At 44.0% G+C, this 24,789-nt stretch overlaps 1 protein-coding gene across 1 annotated transcript; it reads right to left on the bottom strand.

The window, feature by feature from the left end:
• Positions 1-1,917: 1,917 nt before the first annotated feature.
• COLGALT1 (collagen beta(1-O)galactosyltransferase 1) lies at positions 1,918-24,173 on the bottom strand. The gene is made up of 12 exons (XM_063294007.1): positions 23,906-24,173; positions 22,921-23,031; positions 20,646-20,763; positions 17,950-18,084; positions 16,659-16,863; positions 15,163-15,282; positions 12,128-12,204; positions 10,044-10,150; positions 9,045-9,177; positions 7,539-7,666; positions 6,466-6,672; positions 1,918-5,150 (listed from the first exon to the last, which is right to left on the bottom strand). The coding sequence occupies exons 1-12, from the start codon at positions 24,124-24,126 to the stop codon at positions 4,883-4,885; spliced, it is 1,830 nt and encodes a 609-aa protein (XP_063150077.1). The 5' UTR covers positions 24,127-24,173; the 3' UTR covers positions 1,918-4,882.
• Between the last annotated feature and the right edge of the window lie 616 nt (positions 24,174-24,789).

Below are 24,789 nucleotides of genomic sequence, written 5' to 3'. Positions count from 1 at the left end.
TCTGATTTGGGATTTTCTAACAAAATCTTCACCTTTCTTTCTCTGTAAAGCTTTGCTGCTGTTGTTGCTGTTGTAACCTGAGGATTCTCCCAAAGCTTATGATCCCTCTTTTTGGGCAACATCCTTTTGGTAAAACAGAGACACTTCATCAAACCTGGAGGAATGTTCCATTGTACTTCACCATCAGGATTTGCGTAATACGAAGGAACTTATGTAAGGTATAATTTATTGCAGCTTTTCCCCAACCTGATGCCTTCCATATATGATGGGCAACAATCTGGGCTGATGACATTCCTTCGAACTGTAGCAAGGAGTCCAAAGATAACAACGTGTGCTATCAGAGGAACTGTGGAGTCATCTATGCAGTGGATTTCTGCAGCTTGACTAACCAAGGAAAATGAATGATCTAATGGGAATCGTGTCAACAGATTATGGGAACCTTTGTCTCGTGTCATTTGAACTAGATTGTGCAGTTTATTTGGAGCTGATTTAAAGAATCTAGGTATATGGTTAAGAGTGCTCAATAGAAGGCAAAAAAAAAAATCATAGAAAACTGGCTTGCTATTGTCTTCTTCCAAGATTTCAATTTCAAGATTCCACATAATAGGCTCTTTAGATGATGTTGAATTACAATTCCTATAATCTGTAATCTTTGGACATAATACTGATGGGAGTAGGAGTCTGTTTCTGTTGTAGGTACACACTCAATTTGTGCCAGGCATTATTATTGGGTTCAATGGACTGTGTGAACTGATAATGAACTCCAAAACAGGCCTGGCTTCACATTCCCCTGATATGATGGAATGCATCCCTGAGGAGAGGGGTGATGTGATGGATCTCAGAACTAAGGGAGGAGACCCAGGAGACATTCCAGGGAGGTAAACATTCTCACAGCATTGAGAGGCCAACAAAGAAAGTTAGGCTGGTTCCCCCTTAGAGTTCCAGGAGTATTTTTCCCTTAGATCAGTTCGGCTACCTTTAGTCTGGCAAGATTCTGTATATGGTAGGAATAATAAAGAAAGTAGAGTGCAACTTTGGCTCAGCGTGGTTCTTGCCAGTTCTCCTGACACCTGTGCTGCTATACTATAAAGGAGAATTAGTGGAAAGAAGAGTGTCCACTATCACTGACTTCCTTATTAAAGAAGACCTTCAGATAAACTAAAAAATGAGCAATGAACCAGTGTGGTATAGTGGTTATGGTGCTGGACTGACATTGTGGAGACTGCTTGAGTCCCTCCGAGTCATGGAAGCTCACTGCCTGACTTTAGGCCAGTCACTGTCTCTCAGCCCAACCTACTTCACAGGGTGATAGTTGTGGGAAAACTTTGGAGGCAAGAGTTCCATGTTTGCTGTCTTGACCTCCTGCAAGAAAGGGAAGATATACTGTAACTAACAAGTGAACAAGCTCCATTTGAAGATGTCCAGTGGGGAAGACACTGGAATAACAGATGGAATATAACAATTAGATCAGCCTTCCCCAAACCTACTATGGGCCAGATTTATTGGGGCTGCAAATTCTGAATTCTCAGCCAGCATGACCAATAATAGCTGGGACTCCTGAGAGCTGGAGTCTTGACATATCTGGCAGGTGCCAGCTTGTGAAATATACTGGATCCATGCATTTACATTCATTCATTCATTCTCAGCCCAAATCAATCCACTGCAAGGTGAAGACCTTTAGCTTCTTTCCAACATCTTTGATATGCCAATCGTTGGTTCCAGTTAACACCTTTACATTGAGTTATATCAGCTGTTCAGTGTTTGGGGTGGGGGGCATTGCTTTTTGGTAAGTACAATTTGAATACTCTTAGGAATATTCTTCACATAGCCAAAATTGTACATCTAGCACAAGGAGGAAGTATCTAAGGTTTGAGGAAATAATGATTCATTAATACATTAATTGCTACTATATACATATAGTCACACATAGCTTTACCAAGCAATCCGTATAGCACTATAAAGACCAGTAAAATCTGATCACCTACACAGACAAAGGAAAAAAGGCACAGATTGACACATGAATGCCAGATCATTTTAGTGTTTTGATTGCTCCAAAGAGAAGACAACAATGACAGAAGAATATATGATGGTGTTTTAGAACTTGCAAATCATTTTCATGATCTCAAAAAAAAATGTATTGATTTTTCTTCTAACATGAGACAACCTTCAGGTGGGCATTAGTCTACAGATGTCATTATAAAAGCTGGAGAAAATGACTGTGTCCATTTCTTTGCTTTTTTCAGTTTTCTAGACCTTCAGCATCTTTTAAATATTAAAAACTGCCAAACAACTTCAACCACCACAGGCAGTAGAAACTAAACTCCCACTCCCATTGTCATGGATCTAAATCCCAATAGATACACAGAATATTTGGGGGAATTCAGCAATATGGCCCAATGTTGAATACCTTAAGGCAATGTTGGCCTTGCACCTGGAGAACTCTCTCTTTGTATCTGCCCAGTCACGTCATCTCATTCTCAGTCAGCTGTACATCTGCTTTTGCAGAACAGGCAGCTCACTGATTTCTTTGAAATTCTGTGAAAATTGTGAGGGCAAGTGTGTGTGTGCAGGTTATCTCCTCTTCAAATTAGCAGTCTGTGAAAGTTGACACAGAAGGTGCTGCTGATGCAAAAATCAAACAGGAGTTGGGACTGAGATACATGCTCGTTCTCCTTCACATCAGTCCTCACAGATAAATACCTTCTGGACTAGTTCTAGCTTCAGCTGGTCTGCACGAAGAAATGTGAGGTCAGAGTTCAGTGCCCCATCCCAAATTAGCCAAGGCATGATACAACACCAGATGCTTTTGTATTCTCTCCCTCCCACTTTTCTCCCAAATAGCTGCTCTGATGTTTTTCCAAAGAAAGAGGGCAGACAGGTGCTATGGTTCTCCATATGTCACTGAACCGTAACTTCCAGCAGTCCCTATGCAGCAGTATTAAGAGTCTGGAAATCACAGTTCTCCACCTCTGTTACTGACGTAGGCCTTCCCTCTCCCCCATTACAAAGCAGTTTTAAACTTAACTATAATTAGCACCACCAGTTCTAAGCCTGTCTTTGCATATGTAAAGTCTGGGGCATCCATCTAGTTCTGTTAATGCAACTACAAGCACCAGAAGAAATGGAATCAAAGGCTGCTCCAAATACGTATATTAGACCCATGCATCATCTGTTGCTGTACCAGCATATGTGCTAAAGAATAAATACTTCTGTTAAAAAACAGAGGCAGGAAAAGATGGATATCTCATCAATGTTTTCACGTCATAAAGGGGACCAAGTGAGACATAACTAGATAACTGCAAGGTTGAGTGAGAGATTCCCATCAGATATAAATAGCAAGAAGCAATTAGGCACTTAATGTGGGTGTGTACGCAAGTGCATGCATGTGCATCTTATCAGTAAGTAGGATGTTCAGAACTTTGTGGCCAGAAGTTTGACAAACCACGTACAGAATACAGAGGCAAGAAAAACTGACAGAAGAGCTTTATGAACACCGCAACACACACCTGCATGTGAATGCCATGTCTGAGGAGGTTTCTCTCAGATGCCATCCAGCTGTAGTATCATCTACATCATGGGCTATCCATCACACAGCGTTGACCAAACTTGAGACAAAAATGTAGTTACAGGAGGAGGTACATCCTCTATCACAAGGACCTGGGTGGGGCTTGCTAAGTAAATTAAGTACAGCTGCACATTCTGGGGCATCTGTACCATCACCAGAAGCTCAGTCCATGGTGGGAACATCAAAATGGTACCTTGCTTTTCCCATACGGTAAAGGAACAGCCAAGCTGCCATTGAGTTGTATCTTCTAAGATTTTCCAATGCATGCTTGTATTCCACTTAAAATCTCTACTCCTTATGATGGCTTCCCCTTCCTCACTGATCCTGCTCATCCAGAGACAGTTATTTACTACTGCATGTACAATATGTATACAGGGTGTACCAAAAGTCAGGCCCCATAGACAATTTATTATATAAATTACAATAAAAGTTTGAATTAAACTTTTAAACACTTCCTTACTTGTTCGAAAACATGCAAATGTGAGTAGATTAATAGGTACCGCTTCGGCAGGCAGGTAACGGCGTTCTGTGTAGTCATGCCAGCCACATGACCACGGAAGTGTCTACGGACAAACGCCGGCTCTTCGGCTTTGAAACAGAGATGAGCACCGCCCCCTAGAGTCGGACAGGACTGGACTTAATGTCAAGGGAAACCTTTACCTGTACCTTACTTGTTTGACACATGACCTTTGAACATTCCTAAGTACAGTAACATTTTCTCTGGAAAAAAGCAGTAATTAATAAAACATATTGTAATTGGCCTATAAGGCCTGACTTTTGGTAGCCCACACTTGAGACTTTAACACTACCAAGGTACCAGGAGAGAAAAAGTCAAGATTCTTCCGGAAAGAGAGATGAAACTGTCACTGGAAGAACATTTATATAAAATTCACCCAAATATTGTTACCGCCTTAAGCCAAGAGAAATGGTTTTGTCTGATACAGAACATAATGGCACCGACACCGGCTAATCTGTGCTGCATCTCTTAAAGGTGTCCCCCTCCCAACACAGAGGGTTCCTGTAAAAGGCCAGTTATTAGAGAATAAAACTTCTCAAATGAGAACTGCAAGACTGCACCTGCCCCACATTCGTACGCAGAATAGGAGAGCTGGAGATGGTAGACCTAAGCAGATGCCACCGTTTCCATATCAAGCTCCCCAGGCTGCAGGGAACTGAGGCTTCCCATAGGCACTGCCAGGTGGTATGATGCCCCCCATCATTGACATCTGAGAGAATTAACCCATAAACCCTGAGAAGAGAAAAGCCTTCCCTTGCATTGTCTCTCCCCCGGTCCCCTTCCTCAGCATCCATGCAGTGTCATAGCTCATCCCGGGCTGTCCTGTCAAGTGAGGACTGGAGCACGTCTGAGTTCCTGGCCTCATTCCTCAACTCCTGCTGCTCCTTCATTTTCTGGGACTTGGCCCGATCCCAATCCGTTTTGACATTCTCATTGTTCCACACCACTGAGGTCTCTGTATCACTGATGTAACCATCATCTCCCGTGTAGTGTGTTGGATAAACCAGCAGGGGCTCCACTGAGAAGGCCAGCAAATTCCGGTTGTCAAAATGTTCCATGTATTCAGTCCTATCGGGCGGGAAGTGAAAGTCATGTAAGAAAAGTGCCTTCCCTGGGTTTGTGATTGCTACAAAGCACACAAGTAAATTAAGAAGCAAGTGTAGAAAACTGCAAAATAAACAAGGTGTTTGGGGTGGGGGTGCAGTATTGGCTGGAGGGAGGAAGGGGCTGATGGGAGCCGCAGCCAATATTCATTTCAAATTACAATGAAGGCAATATTACCTCTATCCCTTAGTTTTTGTGTAGGAGAATTACCATATATCAAGCTCCTTGCTATCTAATTATATGTCAGATTAGTCAGGAAGATATTTCAAAAATTGAAGAGGTATATACCTTGAAGATGGGTTAGGGTTAGGGTTAGGGTTCCTCTTCACCCACAGATTCAGACAGTGCTTATTCCTTTGGGAGTTTCTCAGCGACATTTAAAGTACTCTATTTGGTGCATAGAAAGTTTTACTCAGCTTTGCTCTGAAATTACTTAGCTCTTAGGACACCTATGTTCTAGAAAAATCAGGATTTTTCCGAAACAGAAATGTCAGGAGTGAGTGCAAAACTTCATATTTAAGAGCCATCTAATAAAAAGCTAAGAGCCAGTTTGGTGTAGCACTTAAAACGCCAGGCTAGAAACTAGGAGACCGTGAGTTCCAGTCCCATCTTAGGCACAAAGCCAGCTGGGTGACCTTGAGACAGTCCCCCTCTCTCAGCCATAGGGAAGGGGCAAGGACAAACCACTTCCAAAATGTTGCCAAGAAAACTGCAGGGACTTGTCCAGGCAGTTGCCAGGAATCAACACTGACTCGAACCACAAAATAAATAAATCAATAGCTATGGTATTCCACTTGCATCCTTTCTCAACCAATTCAGTAGTCCAGCCACAGTGCCCAACAACTTTGGATGCAGAAAGAACTTGCCCCCCCCATCCAACCAATTTGGCTTTCTGGGCTATAAATTCCTGCTCATGATAATGAGGAGAATCTGCATCTTCTAACTCAGGAAAGGGCAGCTATACCCATCTAGGAGCTTCCTCTGAGGTTCCTCAGAGCAGGCAGGGATGCTGCCAGACTGGACCAGGCCAAAGCATTTGGTCTGTTTCTAAAGAGCAAAAACTGCTATTGAAAATGGCTTTTATGCCACCAAATTTCAACAGTGCAATCCCAGGAGATTCTGGGGGCTGCAAAAATAGGGCAAGGAATGTTGATTGCATTGCCCACCCTGTTCTACCAGATGGAAGTCACAGGAGGACATGTTCTGGTTTCCTTGTAAGAAATGCAAAACTTCCGTAAAGTCCCCATTTCGTTTTCCCTACACAAGAGGCAAGCCTTACACAGGGTGTTTGTCAAACATGACTGGAAGAAACTCATCCACTGGCAACATTTTAGAGAGGGGCTCAGCATCTAGCAGTTTCTTGGCCCCCTGGAGGGAGATGACATAGCCCAGGGTCCAGTAGGAGTAGTCAGCCTCCACCAGATTGCGGATGTGGGGCACAGCTTTCTCTGGATGCTCCACCTGCATGCGCTTCCGACCAATGTAGCTAGAGGGAGACAGAGAGCAAAATCTCAGGAGGAGTAGGCATAGCATGTATGAAGTTGTCTTTAAAAGTAAGTAAATGTTACCAACAAAAGTTCCATTTGAAAATTGTCTCGATTGTTGGTAAGCGCTGTCTGGCCACGCTGGAATTAGGTTTTTCTAATAATGGAGCAGAGAAAGGGGCAATTTGTTTAGAACTTAATTTCCAGCCTCTCCTTTCCCTTAGGGTGCTTATTAAGTTTAAAACCAATACTGTTTCACTCATCGTTTTCATTAATATTACTGCATGTACTTACACTTTCTTTCTGTTGATTTTGCACAGTAACATTATTTTTAAATGGCCTTATATTTAAATGGCTTTTATTTTATCAAATGCTACGTGACTGTTGTAAATGCGAGTGTAATCATCATGCATGGTGCTACTGTGAAAGCAAAACTTCCAGAAAAGTGCTTATTAACAACCCCATTTTGGTTCGATTCCAATTAATACATTTGGGGTTGCAGTCTATAAAGAAGCTCCGAAGTTCAGCTTATACAACCCCTTATTATGACTCTTGCAATCCCCATGTGTGACTGAAACTGCACTCAGTGAGTTTAATTCCAAATTTCAACTAGGGCCTTCATAGGAAAAGTGCATTGCTTTGTTCCCACTCCTGCCGATTTTAATCTTTAAGATGCGTATTTTAGTCATGCTCGTCAAGTTCAGCTACCTGCATCCGCAGCTCCCCGGTTTACTCATTCATCCCACCACTGATATAGCAGATGGTGCTGTACATTCACACAAGCAAGGAGAAAAAGAAATAATGTTCTGCAGGGTGGGGAGCACTACTGCCAAGAGTTCTTAGCAAACTGAGCATGTTCTGCACTCACATTAAATCCCAGTCAAGGCCCTCTTCTTCTAAGTCAAACATGAGGTTCATCATGCGCCGTTTGAAGAAGATCTCAAAGCGCAGGTCATCCTCAAACACCACTGACTTCTCCAGGCCTCTCTCAACAATCTGGCAAAGCAACAGAGTGATGCTCAGCTCCTTTTCTGAGAGTTCAAAGTATTTAGTAGAAGCATTCTCATCGCAGCTTTCCCATGTGGCTTAAGCCATTTGGCTGTTTTTTGTTCTTATCCCCCATCTCAGTTTTATAAATCAGGGTTCCACAATCAAATACCCTCCAGGTAGGTAGAACTGCATTTCCCATAATTCCTAGAGTTACTTCCTAGAGTTACAAGGCAGCATACTAATTGGTAGTTAAATACATAAACAAATGCTGGATAAGCTGAAAACTCATACACTGGTTGAGAATGTTGAGCTTTGTAGTATGGAAATTGGGGAGCATCAGAACAGGGAAGACTAGGATACTCTCACTCCCTTTGTGTGGCTTGCAGTAAAAACAGGGACTTCTATTTGTGGCTGATGCAACAACTTGACGTGGCCAATAGATGGCAGCCCAAACCAAGAAGCGTAGTAAGATCCAGATCCAGTGGATTAGTTCCTGAGCCTTCATTTATTCTTCTTGCTGTTTTGGCAGACAGCAAGAAATCCAGACCACACAGCGGACCAAAAGTCTGGCTTTTCTGCCAAATAAAGCCAACAGCCCAGCAGTGACAGGACACCATCTGCAAAGGCTCTTTTTAGTGCTTGCAAGTCAGAGCCTGAAACAAGGTACAGATGGTTCCTCCATTAGATTCCCTGCCTCTGCTCACTGGGATAGTCAACTTACGTAGGAGAAGACACTCAGAACACCATAGATCAAAGTTATTCAGTAGCTTAAAATAAATCCATCCATTTTATGCTAGTCTATGACCATAATAAAGATTTGATTTGACTAAATCCATCCATTAAAATCCTGATCCTCATTCCACAATACAAAGGGCAGAATTCTGCAAATAATTTTGGCATCACTTATCCTACATAATTTTTTTTGTTTCACTAGGCATAGAAATGATGCCTGGCTCTGGGTCCCCGAACATTGGTGGGAATCCTGCACAAGACTGTTATCCTAAGGGTTTTTTAAAGTATTCAACAAGCATTGCTACATACTGGCATAGGGTTTTTTAAAGTATTCAACAAGCATTGCTACATACTGGCATAGGGTTTTTTAAAGTATTCAACAAGCATTGCTACATACTGGCATAGGGTTTTTTAAAGTATTCAACAAGCATTGCTACATACTGGCATGCTTAATCATCAAGCCACAAACTTTCTTTTTAAATGAAAAATAGAGATTTTAGGGGAATTGGGTTTTGAGCTCATCCCAAGGCCCCACAGTTCTCACTGCATGTGTCTGCAGATGCACAGTTTACACAAACCATCTTTTTTCAGAAATTATTTCAGAGAAAGTAATAGCTTCTGGCTTTTACTTTGCAGCATGAACATCATTTACCTCTTGCCAAATCTTATAGTGGCTGAGGAAGCAGCCCAATTCTCCCTTTGTGAGTGGACGTCCATGGTACGGGTCTTTGTAACCCGGCAACATCTTGATGCCCATGGCTTCCACTTGGCTGTTATTCATTGCCCTGGAGCAAAGAAAGGAAAAAAGAGGAAGGGTAATCAATTGGAGAGACACTACCTGGAACTGGATGCAGACCCAATCTAGCCTGAATTCCCACCTCTGCCACAGACACCTGCTGGAGAAACAAAAAAAAAAAAAGATTTGCAGGAAAGCAATTGTTTGCATCTAGGTCAGCCTGGGAATTTTGGAGGGTGTCAGGCTGGAGAAGCCTACATACCTCAACTTCAGATGGGGCAGAAGCTTCCAACTAGCATAGAATTCTTCACCCAAGTAGCTGAATCTCAGTGCAAAGTGCTGGATAACATAAAAACTTGTGTGCTATTACCCCAGTTGAAGATCAGTTTGCCAGCCACCGTCTGTTCATGGCCAGGAGTAAAACAGTTCTGATCCTCACAATTCAGACAAAGAGAAGTTGCCGTACATCAAATTAGATTAGTCCCCTGCTTTCTGCTCTAATGAATTGTGGCTCTCCCCTTTGGCTTGGAAGACATCACTGAATTAGAATTCCTAGCAACTCCACACAAGCATCTTCCATGATGGAAATGCTGAATAGTGCAGAGTAGTTCAGCAATGTCTACAGGGCCACCAACTGTCCACCTGTACCATAGACAGAACGGGGCTGGTCTTACCACCTGTTAATTGAGATGAAAGCCAGGGAGTCAGCACAGGATTTTCAGGATAAGAAAGCTGGGTTCTCCCCCTAGACTTGAGCTACTTATTCTAATTGGTGCATGCTTAAAGGGTTGCCCAGTCCAATACAATGATCCCAGAATCTGCTATTGGACTTAGGCCCTCTACTCTGTTCTGGGAACAAAGGCCACTGAGAGCAGCTTTGTATTCTCCAGCAAGGTTTCCTCTTACAACACTCACTTCCCATCTACGGCTTCAACAACTCTGCAGTCAATCTCCTGCTTGGAGAGGGCTTGCAGCATCCGTTCTCGTCGATCTGTCCGATGCTTAAGGTTAATCATGAAGACCTGGGGGGCAAAAAAGACAGCATGGAAAACAGAATTACAGCACAAGGGTCACATGGACCAAAAAGAGAAAGAAGTAGATGTAAACTGCCAATACTAAACCTCAAGATGAGATGGCAGAGTCCAAACAACAATACAACAGACTACCACTTCCTTAAAGTAGGAAAACTAGCAAGTCAGTAATAATTAGGTACTGGAATTCCATGGGAATAGGAAAGTATAGCCTCTTACAACTCCCAGCAGCCCTGGCTGGCACTGTCAATGGTAAGGGATGCTGTGAGTTGCAGGTCAGTAATCACTGGAGAGGCACAGCTTTCTCCTTCCCAACCCAGAAACCTTCCCAATGCAGCAATTTGGTTGCAGCTGTCGCTTTTATCTAGAGATCTTCCCCATTCAAGTTCAATTATGAACATTTTATTATTAAGATTTTAATAATATGGGTAGGTAAAACAATAATTGTTTTAATTATTTATTTATCTACTTGTTCAATTTATATAGCCGCCCATCTCAAACCAGTGACTCTGGGCGGCGAACAATAATAAAAACAATAAAACAATAAAAACAGTACCAAAAATTAAATATACTGTAAATATAAATTCAGATACAGCCGAGAAATCTTAAAAGCCATTGGTGTTAGCACAACCATGAAATGGGGCCCTTTGCACACTCGGGGCCCCAGGCCCGGGCACAAAGCCAGGTCTTCAAGGCCTTCCGAAAAGCCAACAGGGTCGGGGCCATCCTAATCTCAGCAGGGAGGAGGTTCCAGAGGGCAGACGCCACAGCAGAAAAGACGCGTCTCCTGGTCCCCATCATCCAACATTCCTTGGCTGACGGGACCTGGAGCATGCCCATCCTGCCGGACCAGATTGGATGGGTAGAAACAACAGGGAAAAGATAGTCCCTCAGGTAACTCTGGTCCCAAGCTATGAAGGGCTTTAAAGGTGACAACCAGCCCCTTGAATTGCACCTGGAAACACACCGACAACCAATGCAGCTCTCGAAGCAGCAGTGTTACCTGAGCCGAGTAGCCGACACTATTTACAACCCGGGCAGCTGCATTCTGCACCAGCTGAGGCTTCCGAATGCTCTTCAAGGGCAGCCCCACGTAGAGCGTGTTGCAATAGTCCAAACAGGAGGTCACGAGGGCTTGAGTGACAGTGAGTAGTGCCTCCTGGTCCAGGAATTACTACTACTACTACTATTATTATTATTATTATTCAGATAATATAGTATAGGTGGTCCTAGTTTAGCAACCACAACTGAGACCTGCAACTCGGTCATTAAACGAAGTGGTCACTAATTGAAACCACAACTGTGCTTACAGTCTTATTTCAGCTTTCTTTTGCTTTACAGACCTTTACAGAAAGAAGATTGTAAATGTGACGATTGGTCATAAAGTTACATTTTCATCATTGACATAACTGCAAACGGTCACTAAACAGACAGTCACTAAACAAGGACTACCTGTACTGCATTCTGGGCCTGAGGATGACAGACCTACATTAGAGGCATTTTGCCTCAATATTCCACAACCTGAGATCTACTTAAAAAGATCTTGACTATATGTATATATAAAACAAAACAAAACAAAACAAAACAATCATCATCATCATCATATGATCCCCACATTAAGGTGTCTAAGGCAGAGTCACAAGGCTTCCAAAAGCAAAAAGCAGGGGAAGCCTGGAACGTTACTTTTGGCCCACCCTTTACTGAACTGGGCACCCTCCCAGATCATCTACTCCAAAATATCTAAAGCAGCACTTGGCTAATCCTAGCAGAAGAGAGATGAATCAGATCGCCCCGCTAAGCAATGTTCCGATCTACCAGTGCAGCTAAAAATATAATATAGTGCACAGACATAATCTTGATATTTGGGCAGGGTTCGAGGAGCTAGTTTAGACAAATTAAGTTCTACTGATTTGTCCTAATTATTTATTTACAATTTCTATAAATGAATCCCAATTCTTTATTTCTTACCTCATCAAATCCCATCTTATCTGGGATTTTCGGAAGCACAGACAAATACTGAGAAGGTTCCACTGGAGGATTCTTAACTGTGGAGGAAGTCAATACAGTGAGATGCATGATCTCGTCCAAGGATTTTTTTATTTTTATTTTTAAGGAGAAGGAGCTACTCCCAGATTCTTGGCCCAATTTTAGACACAAAGCAGGTAGACAAATTAAATCTTTCTCCATGAGCAGCAATGAAATCAAACAGTCCATGAGGCAAATTCAGGTGGATTAAAAAAATGGATTTCCCTGCTTAACAATGAACTTTTAACTTCTTGAAGCTTGGGACACAAGTCCACTACAGCCAAGTTTACACCAGGATTGCAAACAGAACTTCCCTAGTTGCCTACAATAAATTAAATTATTCACAAACAAGCAGTGAAATTTTATATAAGGTCACATAAGAAATAATTATTGTGCTGGTACATAAAAAAAATCCCATAATTGGGTAATACTTTTATTAGGGATAACCCAAATGACACAAAAGAGTGTATGAGCCAATACATTTTAAAATCGAATTTATTCCTATTTTAACACAAACTTATGCCAGTATTTCATTTTCTCTCATATCCTGTCCCAATTTCTTAGAGTGTGGCTCTAAAATTCCCAGTGCAATTCATAACTGAGTAGAAATTTGAATGTAGGCCTCTTCAAATTAGGCAGGCTCTAAATGTGGACTAGAAACTCTCATGGACAATGGCCAGGCTCATTTTTTCATATGAAGATAAAGACACACATTACCAAAAAAAGGCTGCCCTTCAACCTCCTTCCAAAACGGGGGAAACCTCAAACTGGATGGAGAATTTATTCTTAAAAGTACATTGCCCAATACCTTTTCACAAAATACTTCCCTCGGACTCCAGGTTCTCCCGTTTCAAAGCATGCTCCTTTATCAGACTTTTATATTATCACACAACTTTCTCAGTCCCTTCCCTCACCCTCCTTGATTCAAGCTGTTATCACCCATTACGTTTCTCTCATCTCCCACCCCCACCTCCTTCTGGGTGAAATTATAGTTTCATTCAAATCTGCCTAATTGAGTGAAAATCTATCCAATAAAAGTGAATGTCATCCCTTTATGTACAAAACGTACAATCAGATGCACGATTCTGTCCAGTCAAAGAAAAGGGTTTGAAGGCATGGTATTCATTCACTGAATGCTAAATTCTTTCACCTAAAACTCATACTGTGATCTATCTATAAGCACAATAATAAAAGAAGCCCCTGCATATTTACATACAGAGACAAAAGCAAACTCCACTGATTTTACAGTGAAGTCTATTAAACTACAGAAATGCTTGAAATAAACAAATATGGCCATGCCTATTCATTACCTTTGTTTTCCAAAAGGAACAAGTCTTTTAAAAAAATTCAAACATGGTAGGGCTTAATTTTTTTTCCCCCTGATGTATTGGGTTTCCTGTGTGGAAAGGCTTGGGCATCAGGAAGCTTTCATGCAGCCCCACCAAGTGCACCTTAGAAAAGGTCCTTTGAAAAGACTCTATCTCTTGAGCTTCTCAACAGGTGACCTGTTGAGTTTAGACATCATGAATTCAATATAAACAAACAAAGGTGGGGGGCCCAATGCATGGCATACTGAATCGCCCTTTTGGTTCACAAAACAAACAAGTTATCAATGGAAGGTGATTGTCCTTTGAGCTAGCTCCCCTTCCATGTTGAACATATTTTCTCAAGTGGTGGCAAATTCCCCTGTAAGGGCAGCTGAATTTCATAAAAGGATCCTTGTGGAGCTGAGGGCCATACAAAGAATGACTATGAAACATCCCCACAAGGAGAACTCAACCAATGTTTTCAGACAGCCAAGATGGTGGACTGCCACAGAGGCCCCTCTGGCAACAGGGGACATTCCTGAGACTGATCCAGGCTGGAACTTAAACCAGGAAAGCAGATGGTTAAGCCATGCAGGAAAGGCTTTAGCTACCTTCACATGGTTGCTGACTGTTCCGTATCATGTTTCCAGTGCAATCCAATATATAACTACTAAAAAGCCAGCCCTGTGGATTCCTGTGAGATGGATAACCTTGCAACAGTCTTTTGTTTTATATCTGGATGCACTGCCTTCACAGCAAACCTGGGAGATAGGCTGTTTATATTTCCACTTTAGAGGCAGGGAATTGAGTTGAGAGACAAGAGATTTGGCCTGATAAGCCTGGAAGCAGAGAACAGAGCTCTGCTGGACCAGCTCAAGACTCCAGCCATCTGCTTCTTCTCCACTGAAGAACACTTTTTTAGAAAATAACATGTTTCTAATCATTATGGCTGTGAAGGTGTGTTAGAAAATTTGTGCCCTTAGAAATCTCATGGTAGTGGCAGTATAAGAGATGGTGGTGGGTTGTCTAACCCAGGGGTTGGCAAACTATGGCCGGTGGGCCAAATCTAGCCCTCACCTGTTTTTATACAGCCTGAGAGCTAAAAATGGACAAGTGGGCAGGTGGCAGATCACCAGACCCAAGCCTCAGCAGAGTTCCTGGAGCCAGCGGGCAGGGCTGGGGCATCCTGGGTGGTAGCAGCAGCCTACTTGCTGGTGGGCCAGCTCTGTTCAATGGCTGCCAAGTTCCTTGGCCTGTAGATCTGCCAACCAGAGGCAGAGGAGGGGCAGTATTTGACCCTTTACAAAAAAAGCTTGCCAACCCCTTGTCTAACCCATTGCCTCCCTCCACTGATAAGCAAGAGTAGAATTATACAAAACAGGAAAAATGCAAATCTTATCAGCCATATAGACATTAATACACAACTTTAATGAAAGCAAACCTGAACTGAGGCAGTGCCAGATTCTTATTCCTTGATCTTGGCTCTGAGGACATACAACATTTTCTAGAAGAATCCAGTGCTGATACATCAGGGCTGGCTATCTTTCTCTTCTCTAGATGAAACTTCATAACTATCTTTGTGTTGTGGAAAGCTGATGCTTCTCAAAGAACCTGATTTCCTTAACTGCAATTTTTCCCTTTAGTTAAACTACCCTCGTGAAGCACACTCACCCATGATCTCCAGCTGCACATGCATGAAGCTCTCCACTTCATCAAGCAGGGTGCCGTGGGATCGTAGAGGCACCGGGAGGAAGCCATATACTTCTTCGTTGCACACGTACATCTGAACTTCTAAACAAATTGGGGGAGTGGGGGAGAGGGTGAATGCACAAAGGGAGATGGCGTAAGGCAGCAAGAGATCCCTATGCCCATTCCCTTGGCAGGACTGAACAATTTAGTCAACGTCATGCTTCATCTCTGTTTAGTAAACTTGGGCAAACTATTTAAAATTATTCCTACTGCATAAAGGCTCACTCAGATTTAGGTGGTGGCCAATTAAACCCAAACACAGAATCTGGTTGAATGGAGAACCAGAAATAGGAATTTGTACTGTTAGGGCTGGGCATGAGACCTCATTCTGCAGTAGGTTATCATGCAGGAATGCGGAAAGAAATCAGCTTTCAGAGTCTCCCAATTTGATTTGCTTCCCACTTGGCTACCCCAGCAAGATACAGGTTGGCAATATCATTTCTCAGAATTGAGAGGTGTGATGGCAAGGAATTTTCAGTGAGGGAGATGGGGTTTCAGCATTCTTGCTTCACCCCAGGACAAGAAAAACCAAAACCGAAGTTCAAACTAAACTGTGAAAATGTACTTGAGGACAATCATAAAAACAAGTTGTTGGATTCTGCTGTTGAAAGCCTGCTTGCTTGGGGATTTTTAGCATGGTGTACAGAGAACCCCACTGACATCGAGGAGTGAGGATTATAGCCCCTAAGGTTAAAAAAAAACCAGTTGCATTTGCAGATTCCCAAGACAATCAGCTTGGATTGGTAGATTTATTTATTGTTTTAGAGCCCTAAGTTGAATTGAGTCAGGCAGCAAATTAAGTTTATCCATGCTGCTCTTTGCTACCCATTCTTTGCCCCTGCTGTTGCCACTTGAGTCTCACTCCACTACAGCTGTCTCCCACACACATAACTTCATCCAGCTAAAGCCAAAAAGATAACTGGATGCACCTTTCCTCTGTGAGAAAATATCAAGGTGTTTTGGCAACTGCATCTCCTTTCTGTTTGTTATACCCCCTTGGAAGAGACCTGCTAGGTCTTAGAGGCCGAGGCAAGTCAAAGGAGAACCACCACTTGCCAGAATGCTGCTGTTTGCAAGTGAAAGAGCAGCCCAAAACTGCTGAACCATCTCTCCTATGACAGCCTTCCCCAAGCTGAAGAAAGATGAGAGTTGACACCTCAAGAGAACTGCGGAAGACTGATCAATTGCAGATGGGTAGGACTGAGGCTGAGAAGCCAACACCACCTTCTGATGGACTGGCAATCATATGCATAAAGCTCTGTAAGGCAGCCCTCCCAATCAAATATATGATTTGTCCTAAGGGTCCTAACAAACAGTGTCTCTGGCTTGGCTCCTAGAAAAGGAGACGCTTATTCAGTAGATTGACCAACAGGGCTGATGATGTCCTCCTGACCAAGGAAAGGCCACATTTTGCTTACCTGCCTGTCTACAGGCAAAGGCAAAGACGATGATATCATCAAATGCCCAGGTATAATCTGGGTGGGGAGGGTAGAAAACAAGGTTTTGTGAGGCCTCTTTTTGTAGGTTGATGAGAAAGGTAGAGTGCACCATGGGTACAGCAAAGCAACCACGGCGATCCCGCTTCCGGATGGGGATGTAAGCAGGGGTGCGCTTATAATAGCCCTAGGAAAAGGAGAAGAAAAATTCCAGGTGAGCTTTGCTGGAAAGAGATGCAAACGGGGACTCTAACCCAGGACAACTTACAACTCTTCTGCAGCAACTGCCAAAGGGATACAAAGCCTCATCATAAATTCAAGTAACTAACATTTAAAAAAATAATCTACTCTAGCACATCTGCCAGAAGGGGAAGAACCAGCAAGCCAAGTGAGGATATGGGATGACAATGCTCAGAGACCACCTGGTTAACCATCATTTCTAAGCATCTCACCACCAAAGACCAGACCAGGAAAAGGAGAATCTGCTGTAGTTCATGATCTCATTCTGGGGTGGCCCACTGACCTTGAGGCATCACTGAATCTTGGATGAGCGAGGATGGTGGGGCTTATCTGATACAAACTTATCTGCCAGGTTATTTTGCAATGAGGCAACACAACCCTGCTCGTGTCCCGTCATGGGAAATTACCCTCTTCTAGTGGTTTTACGTGCTTGCATCTGACATGGAGGGTTCAGGACAGGTTAGGACTGTAGGGCATATTGTCCATTCTGCCTCCTCACATGCTCCCTGTTAGATGGGCTGTTAGTCTCTTGAGTGGCCATGGAGTCCTTAGGACTTACTGGAACTGGTAGAGTTCAACATTCATGGATGGGAGATCTATCAAGGAGAATTAATCTTGAAAATTCATTGTTTTCTCCAGACTGGGGACAGCATGCATCCAAACACTATTTTCAGGTGAACCACAGCAAGGGAATGCTATGACTCCATCTCTGTCTTGGGAACAGGCCAGTGGTATTTGGTTAGCCACTGGGGAAAACAAAATGCTGGATTAAGAGGGATTTGGCTTGACCCAGCAAAGCTTTTCTTATGTTTCCATCCAAGGGTCATCCTGAGGAATCCCTGGCAGTCAAGAAAACGGGCTCGACCTAGTATTTTGCTGGAGATAAGGAGAACGCAATCTGGTTGAGGTGGCAACAGAAGGACTCCTCCTGCCATCATCAGTACCTGGTTAAGTCTAGGCGGCCACCATTGGCTGTGGCCTCAGCTGCCAGAAAAAGGCCTGGAGTCCAGCCATGGTTTCTGAATCTGCATACCTGTGAGGTCATCCCACACCAGAAGTTGGAATAGGCTGCTCGCGAGTCCAGCATTGGTGCCACCACCGTCTTGTTCTCCGCTATCAAAAGGCCCAGAGTGTCAGGATTTGTCAATAAATTGTCTGCATCCACAAACTGCAGAGAGGAGCATTAAAAAAGAAAGCAGAGTGAGTTCTACACCAGCCATTGCTCTTGAAAGGTTGTGACTCTCTGTAATAGCTGGGCAGTAGGACATCTTAACTGATCAAGTACAGACCAAAAAGAGTGGTTGAGATACTGGTCTAGGAGAAGGGAGACCAAGGTTAAAGTCCATCCTCATTCACCATGTATTAAACTTATGTTGGGCTGGTCTTGAACCATAATAAAGATACTACTGCTATTGTTATTACTACTACTACTAGAAGCTCCTGGGTGACTTTGGGCCAGTCACTCTCTCTCAAACCAAACCACTTCAGGGAGGTTCATGTAATATGTTAATATATGTCACCTTGAGTTGATGAAGGAAGTATCATATAAATCTGATCAATACATAAATAAAATCCTGCATATGTCTTCCTTAGGCAGTAGCTAGTATAGAAGCAAAGGGTTACACGCACACAGAAGTGTCTCCCTCTTCACATGTGAAGCAGCATAAACACATGATAATGTTGCAGTTTGGCTGTTGGAGAGACCCTGCTTAGCCTGTTCAGAAATCTCAGACAATGAAAAATCATTCAAGGATGATGCAACGTAACCAGAGCCTGGTTCTGCTTCCAGAAGCTCAGGAGCAATGTCCACAGTGTGAGTTCTACCCAAACAAACCTGCCAATGGGAGTTCCACCCAAAGAAACTCAAAGAAACCTGCCAGCAGATCCAGATACAATTAGGTACCACTGCTTTTCATGCATTGGGCAGAGAAAACATGATCCACATTTAGCCTCAATGAGAAGGATCCGTTTATATAAGTCATCCACTGCCAAGATTTCTGGGCTGGCAGCCAACTCTTCATTCCAGAACGGAAGTATCAGCCATGACCAGCCAAGAGGCCGACCCATCAAGACCAGCTGTTCTACTGGCTCCCTCTTTGCTCTGAAATCTCAGTGCAGCTGCTCGTTTGGGAGAGACAAAAAGAAAGGGGAGGGGAGGCAGGGGCGGAGGGGAGGGGAGGACACACAATGGACAGGCTGGGAACCTCAACTGCATTCACAGACCATGAAGTGTCAGCGCCAGACAGCTTCAGAAGGTAATATTCAAACCCAAGGAAAAACCATCAGCCTCACTTATTCAGCCCCGAATAAGGATATTAAATTCCATATGTTATGAAAGGTAATCCTGTACTGTACATGCACTCATCTGACTCTGCATCCAATAGCTTTCTTTTGGATGGATTTGACAGTATTTCAGGAAACATCAAATGGGCAAAAGGAATGAAGTAGTAAAAAGGACTATAAGCATGGAGGGACAACGACTAAAGAACATGAAAATGAGGTGATAGGGTTTTTAACTTTTATTCCAGTCTTCTACCCTCAGGTGCTTTCTGTCTCTTTCACGCTCTAAGGCATCTGGGACTACTGCAGGGCAAAAAAAACACAAAGTTGGTGAACCTACATCCTGGTGACACTTGGGAGACTCACCTGGACGAATCTGGCTTCCCGGTCAGCTGAAGCAGGTAAAATACAGTAAACAACGGAAGCCTTATTTCAAAAGTATCCACTGCATTCCAAGCAAATGTATTTATTCCTCTCCGGAGCCAAGATCTAGAATGGGTTAGGCAAGCCGGTGCCCTTCAGCTATTTTGGACAACAATTCTCACAGTCCCCTGCTGTTGGCCATGCTAGTTGCAGCTAATAAGAGCTAAGTCCAAAATAACTGGAGGCTGCTAGATCACCTGCCCCAAGTTTAGCAGAAATTCACAACACAATAGACTGACTGCCCAGCCCCTTGCAAAGTCAACCAAAATCTCTATCTCAGTTGCCAGAACGATTTTCCTTATCTTCTATTCTTTGACTAGGGTTACATCAAAAGGGCGCTCCTATTTAAACAGGAAGCAAAGAGGTATGTGAATGCTTACGTGCAACACACACATACAGCGGTACATTAAGAACTACAAATTGGCAAGTGTCAGCATGGGAAGCAGACCTAGGAAGAAGGACTTGACAAAGCCTATGCCTCCTACAAAGCGCACATGCAAAAAGCAAGAAAACGCACTCCTTGCATCAGGAAGGTTGCTTGGACCCTACGCAAAATGAAACAGCCGCTCAACAAAAACACATCTGAGTTTACACGTTAAGCCCAAACTGTACTTCTTTGTGACTCACTGAGTTGTGCAAGTCCAACATTATTGGCAAAGCATGAGTTTTTGCTTAGCATGATGCGTGACCTTAGTACTTACAGCTTAATATTTGACAAACAGTGGCAGAATTTGAGCATCCTAATGGCGATGAAGTTTTAGAGATAATGTAATGAGTGGACCGATAAAGTTTGTGCATTATTTTAAAATTGGGCAGGTCCCTGTGACAGGTATGAAAAGGTTCAGTCTGCATAGTCTCTGACCCTCTCAGCAACCACCTAGCTGAGCAGAGGATCCAATACAGGCTTGTACAAACCCCAGGGCTACGAAGTAGCATGTGCTAATGCTCTAAGAAGAGATCCCAGAAAGACAGCAATCAACCTGATCTCAGTCTGGCCCCCGGGTTTCCCTTCTGAACTTTCCTTACCAGGATGTAGTCAGCCCAAATGTCTCGGGCAGACTGCAAAGCTGCTTGTCGGAGCTTCATGACGTGTTCATAGCGTGAGTTGGACCAATCCTTGGGCCCTTCCTCATCTGGATAGAACCTGCAAGGAACAGTGAGGTTTGGGGCTTTCAAAAGAATAAATATCTTGCCTGGCTTTCTACCCCAGTACACAACGCAAGGTAGGACCCATCACCAGTATTATGTGCCGATGTGTTTTCTAGACAGAGCTCATCAGCTGGCTCTTAGGTTGCACTGCATTTATTTCCGACTAAATATTGTTTTTAGATTTGTGTGAAGATCACAGAAATTAACAGAATATGCAAAGGTGCACAAAGAAGCTGGAAGAAAAACACCCACACAAATATTAGAAAACGAGTGGCTGTGCTTCAAAAGCCTTTGCCTGTACCATCCCAGATTTTAGTTTCAGTCTTAAACAATTTGCAGTCCCAAATGGACAATGGCTTACTCCAGTCTTCCTGGACTTCTACACTCTCAGTTTACTGAATTCTGCACTGCCTTTTCTCTGATGCTATGCAATTTATTTATTTTATTTTTATCCCTCCTTTATTATTTTTTTATAAATAACTCAAGGCGGCAAACATACTTAACACTCCTTCCTCCTCCTATTTTCCTCACAACAACCACCCTGTGAGGTGAGTTGGGCTGAGAGAGAAGGACTGGTCCAAGGTCACCCAGCCGGTTTTCACGCCTAAGGCAGGACTAGAACTCTCAGTCTCCTGGTTTCTAGCCCAGCACCTTAGCCATTAGACCACACTGAGTTACTGATTCATATGCCTTTTCCTCCTTCATTTTCCAAGCTTCCATTTTTCCTTTGTTTCTCCCTGGTCCTTTACTTATTCCTTTTGTAAACTTCTTCTATCTCGTGTATTTTAATTGGCCATACTGTCCTGGTGAGAATTGTAATCTAATATATCTGGAAGGTATCAGATTCAGGGAGGTCAATGGACACCTTTATCTCTTAAAAAAAAAAAGGAATGTAAAGGCCACAACAAAGCAAGCACTACAAATTGTATCAGAGAATCAGTGACAAGAAGGGTAAACGTATTAGAGGAAACTAATTCCAAAGGTCCACTTAAATAAAAAATTCAAGAGCCAACCGCAGATCAAGCAGAAAGGAGGCCCCATGAAACTTCACGGGAGATGGGCCACTATTCTAACTGTTTAGATGCTGTAAACTTAAACTTAAAACTCCCTTCCTCCTACCCAAACCTCACGTGGCAGGTGAAAGGGCACTGAGGAAGCTGCATTCCTGCAAGTCAACAGCTGATGAATAAGGATCTATAATCCACAGGGGGGACAGGTACATTCAACTTCTTAACACTTTGTGTGTGTTTTTAAATTACACTTCTAGCTCTTATGGCCGCATATTCACTTGGAAAAAATCAAAAACACCACCTGCTGAAATATGAGAAGTTAAAAGAATAATTAAGGAAGATTTCAAGTGGCTTGGGAACAGTTACCACTGCGTTCAAATGACCTTGCCCTTCCTCCTGACGGATAAAATACATTAAGCAAAATAACACAAATTCCAGGAATATGTGCAAAAAGAAAAGGCCAAGATGCAGTATATACAAGTCTCTACAGTGACTTTCTACAGTGACTTTTCTTGGTGAAAATGTAATTACTTGGCCTCCGAATTTATTTATGCACTTCGGTGCAAGGAGCCCTTGCCATCCATTCCCATAAGGTTTGGCCGTTCTCTTCAAGTCACTCATAGCCACGGCATATTTATTTATTTATTTTCTATCCCGCCTTTATTATTTTTATAAATAACTCAAGGCGGCAAACATTCCTAATACTCCTTCCTCCTCCTCTTTTCCCCACAACCACAACCCTGTGAGGTGAGTTGGGCTGAGAGAGAGGGACTGGCCCAGGGTCACCCAGCCGGCTTTCACTCTAGCCCCTGAGGCGGGACTAGAACTCTCAGTCTCCTGGTTTCTAGCATAATTTTTGGATAGGCTGGGCTACCAATAACCTCTGGTTTATAATCTTGTTTTCCTTGTCTGTGGGTCCCTCAGTGTGAAAAGGCGCTAATCCCAGATTGACTGATTTACGCAATCTTGCCATTTCTCTTTTTGCAGGTTATCCATTCCAATGAGGCTTACAAAACATTCACAGTTATCTCAGTTTCTCCTTCAGACCTAGTTCCATTTTCAGCTCTAGCTTCCACTGTCCTTTTGCCTTCCTGGCATGCTAAGAGGCCGACTCCTGTGCCCCACCCCCCCCACCCGCTCACCTGGGTTGGTCCATGGGCCGCCACTCCACTGAGTGATACATGCTCCGAACGTTCGTGAGCCATTCCCGAAGCACTGCAGTTGTGTTGTCCATGTTGTGATCTGTTGCCACCCTAAGGAAAGAGGTACTGAAGGATGAAATACCATCCTACATTTAGCAGTTTTGTAACTTTTATCAGCTGCCAAGGGGAAACCCTTTTTTCCCAATCTCCATGGGGGTTGGATTTAATGTCATATTTGCTTTATGCAGTTCTGAGATGTGCTTTGGAGGATGTGCTTTGGAGGATGTGCGGAACTTCAGCTTTGAAGAGGATAAAGTGTTTTGGAACACAGACGGTCGGGCATGTAGCATCTGTCGGCAAAGCTTTTCCTGGGATCGTGTAGTATCTGCAAAGGTCAGCCACATGATCCCTGGAAAAGATGCACACAAAAAACAGACAGGCTTGGTCTGAAAAGAAAGAAAGGAGAGCTGGTACTGGAGGGAACTGTGGTGTCCATGCTAATTTTTAAAGCCATTTCTGGAGTGTCACCACTCCTGGGTCTCTCCAAAGGGAACTGCCTTTTTTGCAGGCTTATTTTGAAGCCTTCTTTCAAACCAGCCGCACCCCCTCTCAAGAGCAGAACATCAGCCATCTCTGTGCTCCTGAACTAAACTGCATTTCTATCTATCCTTACTGGCACTTCAGACACGCGCTCATGAGGGAGGCCAACTTCAGAGGGTCAAGCCTAGGGTGTCTACTCGATGTTAACCGTGCTAGGAAGTTACCAGCCAGCTGTCTTTCTGCCCCCAATGGATACTCGGTGATCCAAGGGGAGAGAAAGCTGGAAGGGCTACACGTGGAAGATAACGTCATCTGCACCCTCTGGCGAATTCCAGGCTCGGGGCAGGGTGGAAGCCGCCTCCCTCATCCCCAACCAACGCGCAGCCTTTTGACGCCAAGGCACTGGCCGAGCGGGGCGCGCAGGGTGCGCCCGCGAGCCACTCACCAGAGCGCGATGCGGTCCTTGGGATGTCGCAGCCTCTCCAGGCAGCCCAGCGTGGCCGGCAGCGAGTGAGCCGCGTTGCGGGCGAGCAGAGCCAGCAGGACGCGGGGAGGCCGCAGCGCGGATTCAGGCACCCAGCGCTCCTCCGGGAAGTAAGCGCCCGACCGGCGGGCACTCCATGCCGCGAGCGCCAGCAGGCAGACGCAGAGCCACCGGGGCTTCATAGCCGCTGCCACCGCCACTTCCTCGCCTGCCCTCCGACAGGAAACCCGGCCTTAAAGGGGCGGAGGAGAGACTCCTCCCAATCCTGCCCTCCGACAGAAACGTGGAAGGAAAAGGGCTTTGCCGAGGGCGGTGGGCAGTTCCTTTAAGGAGGAGCTTTGCTCGCCCCGAAGCAGCCCTCCAGCTTTCAGACCTCTCGCCCTTCCCTTGGCTGGTTTTTGCATAGTCAAGCGTGAAAACGTTTGCTCGTTTGTTTTTGCACCCTTTCTGGCTGCAAAAGCCTAGTTAGTGCTTGGAAAAGAAAGGAAGGAATCCTTTCAGCAAGATGTAGGCTGATGCCGCTTGAGGCTCCACCCCAAATTAATTAATTAATCAATCCTCTCAGCCAGACGGTAGGGCTGATGCCGGCTGAGGCGCCACCCCAAATCAAAGTGCCAGGTACCCAATACCAGTCAAGTAAGGTTGCATTTAGAGAAGATGAACTTATTGAAATAAAGTCTTCTCACCATACCAAGAAGAGTCCTGCTACATCTGGTCGAGGCCTGTCCTTATCCAGCACTTTGTTTCTCAAGGTGGCCTCTGGCTGCTCTCAGGAAAGAGATGGAGACAGAGGCCATTCCCACTCTTGTTTCCCTGCAGCTGGTTGATATTTGAGGGCATGTTGC

The sequence above is a fragment of the Candoia aspera genome, chromosome 2 (genome assembly GCF_035149785.1).
Source record: "Candoia aspera isolate rCanAsp1 chromosome 2, rCanAsp1.hap2, whole genome shotgun sequence".
Taxonomy (NCBI): domain Eukaryota; kingdom Metazoa; phylum Chordata; class Lepidosauria; order Squamata; family Boidae; genus Candoia; species Candoia aspera.
The sequence above is the reverse complement of the archived record's forward strand: the minus strand, read 5'-3'. Positions and strand labels throughout refer to the sequence as shown.

What these genes read in the sequence shown, in the direction of transcription:
- COLGALT1 (XM_063294007.1), bottom strand. Translation starts at nt 24,126, where the DNA reads ATGAAGCCCCGGTGGCTCTGCGTCTGCCTGCTGGCGCTCGCGGCATGG. An exon ending in CTTTGCCTGTAGACAGGCAG is followed by an intron (nt 15,283 to 16,658) that starts GTAAGCAAAATG and finishes CAATTTGTTTAG; the next exon opens with AAGTTCAGATGTACGTGTGC. An exon ending in GTTGAAGCCGTAGATGGGAA is followed by an intron (nt 9,178 to 10,043) that starts GTGAGTGTTGTA and finishes TCTTTGCTCCAG; the next exon opens with GGCAATGAATAACAGCCAAG.